Consider the following 13,238-nt stretch of genomic DNA (forward strand, 5'->3'; position numbering starts at 1 on the left):
TGGCATGGTGCTTACTCTAACTCCGACTTTGATGTCGAATTTGACTATCATACACTGTTTATATCGATCTGGTTTAGGCACTGTTCAAACACCACGAATATCAATTAGACTTTGGCCTATGGCTAATTTTTTTATTATGTCACAGTGATGTTATAAATCAGATTGTAAGAAATCTCTTACTGCTTGTCATTTTGACATGGTTGTAGAGTGGCCTTAGGGTTCAATTGGTTGACTGTACATACCTACATAAACTCATTCCAAAAGGGGTAGGCAGAGGACATGAAAGTGCTCAAGTTACAGTGCCACTCTGGGGTTGAATGAAAACGAAATTGTAAGTTGCTAGACTTATTAGTTGTTATTTTTTCGGTTCGTCTCAACACAGGAGCTTTAAGCCTAAAGAGAAGTTTTAGCAAATTGTATAAGCATTATGATACTATTTGAATATAGATATTTTTATTTTTTTTAAGCACTATGAATTAGATCCGATTTTATCAAATATAGGATCGAATATATAGACCATTACTGCCACAGTAAAATGTGTAGTCCCAGTAGCTCGACGACTTAACTTTTGAACTTTAGAAGTTTTTGACTATTTGGCCCATATTCTCAACTTGAGTAACTTGACACGTGTTCAAATTACAAACATTTTGACAGAGTTCGTTTGGCACGCTAAGTAGATGCGTTTGCTTGACCTATGGTATATATATGAATTATGATTATTATGAAATATGTGAGATGAAGCATAAGGATTTGGATAAAGAACATAAATATTCCGCTTGCATATGATAAGCAATACACATCTCGCCCGCGACTCTACCCATCTTTAATTAACTGTATTAATTAGAGTGGGACGGGCAGTATATGTCGTTGGCTTGATACTGTCTCGCACATGTGCTTGTCGTACCGTTCTATCCTGTAGAGACCAGTGTGTCGACGTCGAACCGTGCTTGAGGGTCTATCACATGGCTAACTTACTGGAGGCTAAGTTGGTTTGTGACTATTGTGAGGAAAGCTTTCCTCGGTCGTGATGTAAAATTAATAATAATTATACGGAGTACGATTTGCTTTGGTTGTTTTATTTCATTACAAACCCATAAACTGGAGATTCTATGGATAACCCTTTCATTTGACACCCAATATTTATGTAAGTATGTATTAGGTATTAGCAAAGTGAGTATTATATTCATTGCAGTGGAAGTAAAATGTGTAATCAGAATCACAGTGCACAGACTGCCATCTCTTGACACTGGCTTAAAACTTTTGAACCTATGTTAGTGACGGTTCTGTTTTATATTCGCCATCTAGTTCAAAAATGAATAGTACCTACATCGATTTTATAGCCTTATTGACCAAAGAACGATTTAACTCGATAGTAATCGTTTTAGCCTTGACCTGTGTCGCCATCTTGCAATAAATAGTACTACATCGACCGAAAGAATTCTGTCTAACATTATTGGCGCGAGCATGAAATTCGCGTTTTCCGGGCATGGAGGCCAAAAACCCCCGGATGCAAATTTTAAGAGCGGTTTGCACAGTGTAAATAAATAAATATATAAATTTATCAAGAATTGTCGTTTAAAAGTATAAGGTCTATTCAGAACGATTTAATGATGCGTCCCTATGACTAACATTATTGTGAGCATGAAGCGCATGGAGGCTACGGATGCTTTAAGACTGCACACTTTTATCAGTCGCGGTCGTATATAATACTATCTGGTAGTCATATTATTATCAGCAAAGAAAGGGATGGCACCAGGGGCGGCTCACTCAGTGATTCTATCGCCGCGCTACAAATACATACATGGCGGCCGCGAGTTCGCGGCCCATTCAATGGTGACGACCTTCGTGCGACGCAATAAAATTCAATGTTGGCTGCTCGCGTGCGGTCCGTTTGTTAATGTAAAATAAACACAAAAACATCAAAGGAGTGAGCCTTCTGTACTTGTACTATTATATATTCTGTGATGGCACGACAACTTTAGGCTCCGCGCACACGGGCGACAAAACTGTTTTGTCTTCGTCGCTCGGTCTATGGGCTAGTATGAAGGTGCGCACACGAGGCGACGCAACTTTTCATACAAATACGACGGAGACAAAACAGTTTTGTCTCCCGTCTGAGGGGGCCTTATTGTAATGTGTCTAAAAATTAAAACTAATACCCACGGGGTTGCCAATAAAATGGGATTACCCTACCCGAATTTAACGATAACCAAACAAACGTCACATAAATGTCATTATCAGTCATCATCAGCTGATAATTATGTGATATCGTGAGATCATATTTTGTGTCATAAGTGTGAATTAAACGGTCAAACAAAGTCTTTCTCATATTTTAATTTCAAAATATATCAACAAATCGAAGTCTTCAATAATATTAACAGATAATGCCGTCACAAGTGTAAGTATAATACCTAATAAATAATTTTATTTTTATAAGAGCTACGATTTAAACAGCATTTGCCCTTACCATAGAAAACGACAGACCAAATCCACGTACAAGAATAATGATAATGATAATTATTCTCTCTGCAGCCGGTTGCTTGGGGGGCCCTGTCCTGCCGCTGGCAGCACTCTAGGACTTAGGTTAGTATTTCACTTTTATTAATATAATTATTATTCTTTCAACAGATCTCTGAAGCAGTTACAGTCGGGCCCTAAACTAACCCTGAACTTTACGGTTTCCTGCAGTTTTCCTGATGCAGACAATAAAGCAAGTGATGCACTGACCGATCCTATTAATGTCAACAACCTGGCTTTAGTCCGATTTAAATTTCGATATGCTATGAAAAAAGGTGCTTATCATCTTATTTCCACTATTTCAGCAAAAAAACTTGAGATTGACAAATATTCTAATATTCAAATCAATGTGACTTGTGATAAAGTTGAAAAAAAGTGCATATGCCCAAATGAATGGACTGGACAGACTGGATTATCATCCAAAAACGTGATTATGAAACAGACAATCTTATAAAAACTTTTTTACAAGTGATTATTATTGTGCAGAAAATCAATTGTGTTCTTCTGCAGTCGCTTAAACTATATGAAGATGATGAGTTTACTGACTTCCAACTGCATGGAACTGATGGTACTATCGCAGTGCACAAGAGTGTATTGGCAATCCATAGTGATGTGTTCAAAACAATGCTAAAGGGAAAGGACTGGAATGAAACGAAACAAAACAGTATTGAGTTAGCCGACGTTTCCTTGCAGACTCTTCAGTCACTTAAGGCCTACATGTACTTGGGTACTTTACCTGATGAAGGACTAGAAGAGCTCATTCTTTTAGCCACACTCTATATGATGGACAGCTTGAAGACAGATTGCTTCCAAAAGCTTGTTAAAGATGTTACGCCAGAAAAAGTTGATTGCCTTATCGATTTTGCCTGTGAGAACAATATGCCAGATCTTGTTAAAGCCCTCATACACCAGTTACAATGCTCTGATGAAGAATAGAATAAGTAAAACTTGTATTGGTCCGGCCACTGCATTATGAAGCGTAAGAATTGCAATTGGGTAACATTACATAGTGTCATCTAGCAACACTACATTGAGCATGAAGAGCCCTTATGACTCCTATAAGTATGTAATAAGTAATAAATTTGTAATTAATTTTATTTTTCTATAATAAACTATGTTCTTAAAAACTAGGCACTATCTATTGATTACAATCCCTTAACTCATTTTGTAACTTACAAGCAAAGCGGAAATTTTATCCAACTTCTTTTTCCAAGAAAAAGTACCACATTGTCGCTATCCATAAGAAAATTTTCTCAAATTGTAACTTTACTGCCAAAATATAAATAAATAAATATTCCGACCATTGTAACGTTAACTGGTTATTTTAATATACGGAGTTAATTATAAAGTGCTTATTATTCCACACCAATATATCACCTCTTATAATATAGAAGTGCGGACAAATAACTTCTAAAGTGGTGACCTCCCGACGTGAATCAGTGGACGATCAGTGAATAATAAAAACAGTTAAAGTGATTAAAAATGAGTCCGGATCCCAATAAATTAACTTCGGGCAGTGAGACTCAACCGGGCGCGGACAATGTACCAGCAGCAGAAACGACCGATGTGGTAGCCATTTCAGTGTCGAGCCGGATACCAGATTTCTGGGTGGACCAGCCCAGAGTTTGGTTCATCCGGACGGAAGCAGTATTAACACCACAGCGGATAGGGGACGACGCCAAATTCGACATGGTGGTGTCGAAGCTGCCAAAGGACGTAATACTGCGGCTGGCGGATTTTCTAACAAACCCGCCCGCCACCAACCGATATCAGGAGCTTAAGGCGAAGCTCTTGAAGATGTTGGAAGATTCCAAAAACAGGCAAGTAGAGAAGGTCCTCGGGGAAATGGACCTGGGCGATCAAAAACCATCCCAGCTATTGGCCAAGATGCGCAACCTGGCTAAGGACAGCTTCCCCGATGCCACACTGAGAATAATGTGGCAGAATCACCTACCTACGGCAGTGCGCGCAGTTTTGGTAGCATCCAGGGAGAGCGATCTTGACACACTGGCCAACATCGCCGATGACGTATCGGAAGCCACTAGAATCCCTAACGTGGCAGCAGCGGCAGTACCACAGAGTCAGGCGCACAGAGCCGCAGCGAACACCTCAGGAACCGCAGATACAGCAGTGATACTCGCTGAGATTGCCAAGTTAAGCGTCAGAATGATGGACTTGGAACGGGCAAGGCCAAGAGGTCGCAGTTACGGAAGGAGAGGACGCGGAGGTCGTTCAGCGTCCAGACCAAGGAGTACGTCACGCCACCGGAACCAAGCCGAGAGGAGACCAGATTGGCTTTGTTACTACCATTTCCGATTCGGTCCTGCCGCCACCAAATGTCGCCAACCCTGCGCATGGGTACTCAACCAACAGGAAAACTAGCGGAGATAGTACAGAGTGCGACTAGGACGGAGATCTGTACTATCAAACCAAGCCGTCGTTTATGCGTAACAGACTTAAACACTGGACTGCATTTTTTAGTGGACACAGGTGCTGACATTTCCTTATTACCAGTGCAGAACAAACAACGTGCGGGTGAGTGCTCTGATCTAAAACTGTTTGCAGCAAATGGCTCAGAAATCAAAACATACGGTGTTAAAGTTTTAACGTTAGATTTAAGGTTACGTAGACCGTACAAATGGGAATTTGTTATAGCCGACGTTAAACAGCCAATACTGGGAGCCGATTTTTTGAGTCATCACAAGTTAGTAGTAAATTTAACTGATCGCAAATTGCATGATCTGGTGACTTTTCTTAATATAACCGCACCGACCGTATGTAGCAACCAACCAACTATTAATACTGTCAATGGTAACCACCCGTATCATGATTTGTTATTGCAGTTTCTTAGCATAACAAAGCCACCGACATACAAGGAAACACCCACACACAATGTGGTACACCATATCGAAACGACGGGTGCACCAACATTCGCGCGGGCTAGACCATTACCACCTGACAGGTATAAAAAAGTTAAGGAGGAATTTCGTCGTATGCAGGAATTAGGCATTTGTAGGCCTAGCAAAAGTCAATGGGCCAGTCCTTTAACGGTTGTAACAAAAAAGAACGGCGAAATTCGCCCTTGCGGTGATTATCGTGCCTTAAATGCACAAACTAAGCCTGATAGATACCCAATACCGAGATTACATGATTTTACGTTCATATTGGCAGGTAAAAAGATATTTTCCAAGTTAGACATAAATAGGGCGTATCATTGCATTCCAGTAGCTAAACAGGATGTTGAAAAAACCGCCATAATTACCCCTTTTGGGTTATTTGAATTTCCAGTAATGTCATTTGGGCTTCGGTGTGCTGCTCAAACGTTTCAGCGTTTCATGAACAGTTCAGTTCTGGAAGGTCTCGACTTCTTGTTCAATTACTTAGATGATGTTCTTATCGCGAGCGATAATGAGGCGCAGCATAGGGACCATCTTAGACTGGTTTTCGAGCGTTTCGACAAGTACGGTATAACGATCAATTTAGCCAAGTGTAGCTTTGGACAATCGAAGCTGGAGTTCCTAGGACATGAGGTAACTACCACGGGCATTAGGCCGTTAGAGGAGAAAGTGCAAGCCATAGTCGACTACCCAAAACCACAGAACGTAGAACAATTACGTAGATTTTTAGGAATGCTAAACTTTTATCGCTCTCACGTCCCTGGAGCAGCGAACATGCAGGCTAAACTCGACCGATATTTAGTTAACGCGAAAAAGCGAGACAAGACCCCTATAATTTGGACGAGCGAGACCGAAGAGGCGTTCGAGCAATGTAAAATGGGCCTTAAAAAAGCCGTTACGTTGTCCCACCCTCGGTCCGACGCAGTCTTAGCCTTAATGTCTGACGCGTCAACTACGTCAGTAGGATCAGCTTTGAATCAATTGGTTGACGGGAAATGGGAACCCTTAGGTTTCTTTTCAAAAAAATTGACTAAAGCTCAAAAAAGTTATTCTGCATATGATCTCGAACTATCAGCAATTTACATGTCACTGAAACATTTTCGTAAATCATTCGAAGGTAGGCCGCTGATAATTTACACGGACCATAAACCCTTATGTAGAGCATTCGAAAATATAGGCAAGAATAATAACGAAACACCAAGACGAACAAGGCAACTATTGTTCATTAGCGAATTCAGCACTGACATCCGGCACATAAGTGGGAAAGAGAACGTTGTTGCTGACACACTCTCTCGCATAGAGACCATTGTTTGCCCCACATCACTTGACTACGCAGAACTCGCCGACGAGCAAGCAAAAGATGAATGGTTAAAAAACATGACGCAATCGGATCAGCACGACGGAAATAGCAATATAAAATTAAAACTAATAGCGATACCTACATGTAGTAAATCTGTCTATTGTGAAATTTCTTTAGAAGAAGCAAGACCGTATTTACCACAAAAGTTTAGACGTACAGCATTCGAAAGTGTGCACAACTTAAGTCATCCTGGAACGCGTGTTACTCGTAAGCTAGTTACAAAGAAATTCTTTTGGCCTAGCATGAACAAAGACGTAGTTAATTGGGCAAGATGTTGCATCGCTTGTCAGAAATCAAAAATTAATCGTCACACGATGTCTAAATTAGGAACGTTTGAAGATGCCGACCGTATGACACATATCCATGTAGACCTAGTCGGACCCCTTCCGACATCTCCACATGGAAACCGTTACCTAGTTACAATAATAGATAGGCGTACATGTTGGCCGGAAGCATTTCCCATACAGGATATGACAGCAGAGGTTGTAGCCAAAACTATATTCGACGGTTGGATCGCACGTTACGGTTGTCCGACCAGACTCACGACAGACCAAGGACGCCAGTTTGAAAGTAACTTGTTCCGCGAGCTTATGAAACTGTTAGGCATAGATAGAATTAGGACCACACCGTTCCATCCCCAGAGCAATGCTAAGGTGGAAAGATTCCATCGCACCCTTAAAGCAGCCCTTATGGCTAGAATGGACAACGGCTCTTGGGAAAACGAATTGTCTACTGTGATGCTTGGCCTGCGTGCCGCAGGACGTAGCGATAACGGCGTAAGCGCCGCGGAAATGTTGTTCGGACGGGCACTACGGTTGCCCGGAGACTTTTTCAGCACACAGTCAAACGAACCTAGCGATCCTTGTAGTTTAGTTGACAACATTCGCGATACAATAGCTCAATACAAACCGATAACTATTGGTTCTCGCAATAACCGTACTCTATTTGTTCACAAAGAGTTGCAAACTTGTGAATATGTTTTCGTACGAGACGATACCGTGAGGAAATCTTTACAACCACCGTATATGGGACCATTTAAAGTTTTAGAAAGAGACGATAAAGTATTTCTCATCCAATTTCAAAATAGGCAAGCTCGCATTTCAAATGATAGGTTGAAGCCAGCTCACGTTTGGAATGATGACGTCAACGATAGCGTGAACCTACGTAAGGTAAGCGACTCCACTACAACGCAGAGCGAAAGCGAAGCTAACTCGAAACCGCGGACCACTAAAAGTGGTAGGGTTATAAATAAACCGGTAAGGTTTTTAATCGATGAATAAGAGAACGTGACATTCGGGTCCGCTACTGTGTTTAATTTAGCATCTCCTGGATGGAGCCTGGACCCCGGGAGCAGGAAGTTTTTTCCTGTTTTCCGAAAAGTAGCATTGGTAGTTTATCTCTCGAGAGGGAAGACTACGTTCAAACTCATTACACCGGTATAATCAGCTTCAAGTCGGACTCTGCAACATGATGTTCCGCACCCTAGTTAGGAAATCAGATACTTTAAGTTTTAAGTTGAACTTTACGTCAGTAACGGGACTTATATTACATACGAACGGTCAAAACAGACATTATCCGTCTTATTTATCATAGTAAGGCAATGATGTGATGTTGTTTTATAGCAAAGCATAGCGGTTACAGTACTGGCTGGGTAGCGTTAGTCATGATGTCGTAAGTGTTTACGTTATGTATAACAGCATAAAATGCTGAAGAGATTGTATTGTGAAAGTATGAACTTTGATCACAGAATTATTTTTGTACTAATTTAAATGAATTTTGCAATGTATGTGTTACTAATATATTGTCTTATAAATATGTATTTGTGTCAACTATAAGCAATTGTCGTAAAATATTGGTACTAACAACACACAACGTGTGTCATATATTTACCGTGTAATAAAAGTAAATTTTGAATATAATTAAAATGGGCTATGCACAGAGCAAAGAGGATGGTTCACATAACAGTATTGCAATTGCTGAAGTCCATAGTGTTACTGGACAAGTAGACACGAAATTGAATTATTTTGGAATAATCCTCATAATTATCTCAGTAATATTGGCACTGTTTCTCTTGTATTTCATACAGTCCAAATGCAGACAATGTATAAGAAGTTGGTTACTAAAAGCAGTAGCTAGAGTTCAGCCAACAGCAGTCGTAGTGCACAGGGAACCAGCCCAACCCCAACCGAAACAACAACCTGTGATTTACTAAGTGAAGTGTTATAAATAAAACAAATAATTCAGTGCTATCAAAATGATCAAGTGTATTCAGTATATAAATGAACATGTTTGTAAAAAAAAAAAATCAAAACATTTTTGTAATAAACTTAGTTCTAATATCTAATTATAGTTGTGTAACGTAATCATATAATACAACCTCCATTGTGTAACATTGTACTCATATCGCACAGCTGCGCGTCACGCTATGTCAGCGAAACGCGCACCTGTCCGATAGCTGAATAGCCACAACATACGAAACATACAGGGTGTAACAAATATCAGATACTATTCAATTGTATGTAATTTTTTATGTAATTTTTTTTTTTCTTCCCTAAGGGGGAAGTAATGTAGGAACAGTATAGCTATGTCAGCTCATATTCAAGTACGTGCGCACCGCGATATGAGCTGACTAGCCAAAAGCAATATCCTTTCAATGTGAGAACGAGACGCCAGTCTCACTCCGACCATTGTAACGTTAACTGGTTATTTTAATATACGGAGTTAATTATAAAGTGCTTATTATTCCACACCAATATATCACCTCTTATAATATAGAAGTGCGGACAAATAACTTCTAAAAATATTATAGACATTCTTACATAGATCGACTTAAGCCCCATGGTAACCTCAAGAAGACGTGTGTTGTGGGTACTCATACAACGATTTAGATATACACACAGACAAATAAATGCCCTTACCGGGACTTGAACCCAAGACCGCAGCTTATCAAGCAAGGTAACTACGCGCTAGGCTAGACCATCGTTAAATGAATAACCAACTGTCAAAATCATTCTTATGGCAAGGATTTTTTGCTTTGAAAATAAAACATTTTATAGTTTACATACATACATACAATCACGCCTGTATCCAATAAAGGGGTAGGCAGAACACATGAAACTACTAAAGCTTCAGTGCCACTCTTGGCAAATAAGGGGTTGAAAGAAAACGAAACTGTGACATTGCAGTTGTGTTTTATAGTTTCAATTAGGATTGTATTTACAAGTACATAAATGGAAGTAACGTTCAATAGCGGACATGCCCAATGTTACACTAATAAATAACAGTCTCTCAGCACCTATTTTTATCATAACCTTCATTTGCCTCGCAATACTTGGGTAATGTAATAAGGAGGCACACTAACATTTATCCCGCCAGGCGGCGCCTGTGCAAGTGTCTAGGCATGTCACTGTCATTCATATGCGAGAGAGAAAAAAATTCTTCTGACGTATGAAATTCTTTGTCTGTCCTATAAGGTGGCGCCATCTGTCATAACCTTCGAGTGTGCCTCCTCATTGAACCTGCACGGGTAGCATGGTCGCGCGATAGACGATAAAATATCAGGCCGTCCCTATCGCACTTACTAATAGTGCGATAGGGACGGCCAGATGTTTTTATCATTTATCGCGCGCGACCATAAGGCAGGGGCCTGGTTACATAATTTATTGACGTATTTGTCAAATTCTCATATCTCCCTAAGCTTTTTTCTAAAGGTATAAATAAATATCTCCCCATAACCGCTCTTGGTTGTTATAGGCTACTTGACCCTTTTTCAAAGTATGTCTTATATTATTAATTACTGTCTAATTAAACGAAAAAAAATAGTACCATATTTTATTACGACTTAAAAACCCGCAAAAAAATTATTTAAAGTTTACTTTTACGTGATCAGGCAAAAACAACATCAGCCATATTAATCTATAGAATATCTATGACATGACGTCAGTATATTTAGAAAAAATATTTGACATTGTCACAGCCGGCAACGACTATGAATTTTAATACAATAGAGGTTGCTTCTGTGGAGATTAGATTAGTCCCTCTAATTTCCATAGTTGATTTGAATTATGTGACGTAACATCATTGGCCAACACCATTTTCGGAGTCCATAATTAAAAAAAAAAACATACACATCTTTAATTAAAAATACGCAGTCATCACGCACTTTTAATCCCCGCAAGCTATAAATATTGATTTCTTAAGTCAAATACTACAGAAAACAATAACTTGATGTGCTAAATTTGATACGAGTCTAGTAGCCTATTATCTGGGACATGCGTGGAAGACTTAAGGCACACCTCGGACACTGGCGATCAAATATATGAAAAAGGCGCGTTCCTAGCACACAGTCTCAGCTCGTGTAGGTGAACGCGTACTATGTTTGTATGAGTGAAATGTGACAGGTCGACTGTTCGCGTTTTTGACAGGTGGTAACTGTGAGGTAACCGAGAGGGGGTGGGCGGCACTTTCAGCGGGGAGCGGGAGTGGCAATACTGTACGATAGCACTCTTTATTATACTGTGCTTAAGGGCTAGTTGTCGCGTGGACATGCTTCACTTGTCGGCGATCTTGAAGACTGTATCGAGGTGGTCCTTGTGGTAGTCCAGCTCCTCGATCAGAGCCATCGCCAGGGTGTTCGGGGTCATTTCAGTGCCGAGGTACTCTCCCAGGATTTCCTGATAAGTTTCAATAAAATTAGCTGTTACTAAACAAAGTTGGGATAATAGAAAGTTATAAAATGCTACCTAAATATGGACATTTTTAAAAAATTGGGACCCAAAATTAGTAAAAGTTGTAAAAATGAACTCCATGTCAGTTTTGTGACGACAATAAAATTAAGCATGAAATTTCAATAAAAATATTGCTTTTGCATAAACTATAAGCAATAATCTACATTTAGAACATGAAAAAAGTAGGTTTTTAGAAAAATTTTATTCTTAATTGTCGTCACAAAACTGACAATGAGTTAATTTCTGTTAAAAACCTCTGAACCAATTTCTGAAAATGCCCATACATGTACAGTTAATGAATAAATAATAAAGGTAAAAACTGAACCTTAAGTTTACCAAAAGTTATTCAGCCAAAAATGTTATAAACGAGGTATGTCTGGATCTTGACAAAGGGAAATCCGTAGTGTATCCTTACCCTAGCCCTCCGAGAAACAGGCATGACTATAAATATGTGTGTATGTATGTATTGGTACGAGTAGTATGGGACAGTAGGGTGCCACACGCTAGCTACCAGTACTATAGTATGTGACAGTAGGGTGGTGTACTCACCTGCGGCGGACGCGCGCCGCCGTGCCGCAGCACTCCTTGCCTGAGCGCGTCGCCGGCCGCGCGCGACAGCGGCTCGCTAGAGAACTTGCGCTGCCACACGCTCCACGCGAGCGCACGCGATATCAGGTACGAGTAGTATTTCGCGCCGTAGCCGATTAGGTGGCTAAAGCGGTGCTGCCATGCCTGCGAATAAAACATTAAAGTAGTACATTATGATACAAGTGCGGAAAAGACGAAGTACGGAACGAGTGGCGATAAATTAAAACACGACCAAAGGGAATGTTTTAACCACAGAATTATAGTTAAGCCAGAATGAGTAGTTAGTACAAAAAGTGTGTCCACATGAGAGGGCATTGTTTAGGCTGGTGTCCCTCTCGCACTTACTGACAATGTCAACATTATTCAGTGACGTCATCACTGTCATACATTGGGGCCATACCAGTCAATTTTCAAAGTTACTACCAAATCTACTAATACCCAATTGTAGGTATTTTTTTTATTATACAAATCTTTGATTTATTGGCATCAAAATAATTACATTATAATTATTTGCCAATTCTTAAAATATAACGAAACCCTAGTTTGAATATAACATTAAAATAATATAAGAAGTTATAAAGTCAGGTAATATACAAATAAAAATACTACTACTATGGTAACCACATTACAACTAGCCACACGTGCGAGAGGGACACCAAATTAGGTCCTAACCTAACTCTAAATTAGGTCCACATACATTACAACCATAACATTTATAGAGTGATCTCCGTGTCGGTCAACAAAACCAGCTTCATTTTGACGTGGGGCATCTATTGGTATTAGTGACCCATCAATAATGCCTCCGACCCTGGGAAAATTTACATGAGAAGCTGCAATAAAGTCTTGCGAAATTGAGTTTCCATTGGTTGGCCATCTTACTTCACTCCCCAGCAATTTATCCACTATTTGTGCACACACGGTACGAATAGAGCGACACATCGTCATTTTAGAAGCACCATGAGCATCGCCAGTGACGTGGTATTGGGATCCTGAGCCTAACCATCTTAAAAATGTAATGCAATTACGAGCGTTGGAATAATTGTAAAAAGGTAATGACACACGTTTGGTGAATTGTCAACCTGTAGCTACAATTCTACAAATATGTACAACTATTTCTACAATTTACTGTTGCATGATACAATTGTCACC

At 39.9% G+C, this 13,238-nt stretch overlaps 2 protein-coding genes across 2 annotated transcripts in view; one reads left to right on the forward strand and one right to left on the reverse strand.

The window, feature by feature from the left end:
* The first annotated feature begins 3,999 nt into the window (after positions 1-3,999).
* LOC125225150 lies at positions 4,000-4,899 on the forward strand. The gene has a single exon (XM_048128723.1). The coding sequence runs from the start codon at positions 4,000-4,002 to the stop codon at positions 4,897-4,899; it is 900 nt and encodes a 299-aa protein (XP_047984680.1).
* Positions 4,900-11,177: 6,278 nt separating this feature from the next.
* Positions 11,178-13,238, reverse strand: part of LOC125225281 (mitochondrial intermediate peptidase) — a 43,438-nt gene continuing 41,377 nt past the window's right edge. The window contains 2 exon segments of the mRNA XM_048128908.1: positions 11,178-11,447; positions 12,051-12,233. Coding sequence (XP_047984865.1) covers positions 11,325-11,447; positions 12,051-12,233 — 306 coding nt within the window. The 3' untranslated portion in view covers positions 11,178-11,324.

Source organism: Leguminivora glycinivorella, chromosome 4 (genome assembly GCF_023078275.1).
Source record: "Leguminivora glycinivorella isolate SPB_JAAS2020 chromosome 4, LegGlyc_1.1, whole genome shotgun sequence".
NCBI classification, from domain to species: Eukaryota; Metazoa; Arthropoda; class Insecta; order Lepidoptera; family Tortricidae; genus Leguminivora; species Leguminivora glycinivorella.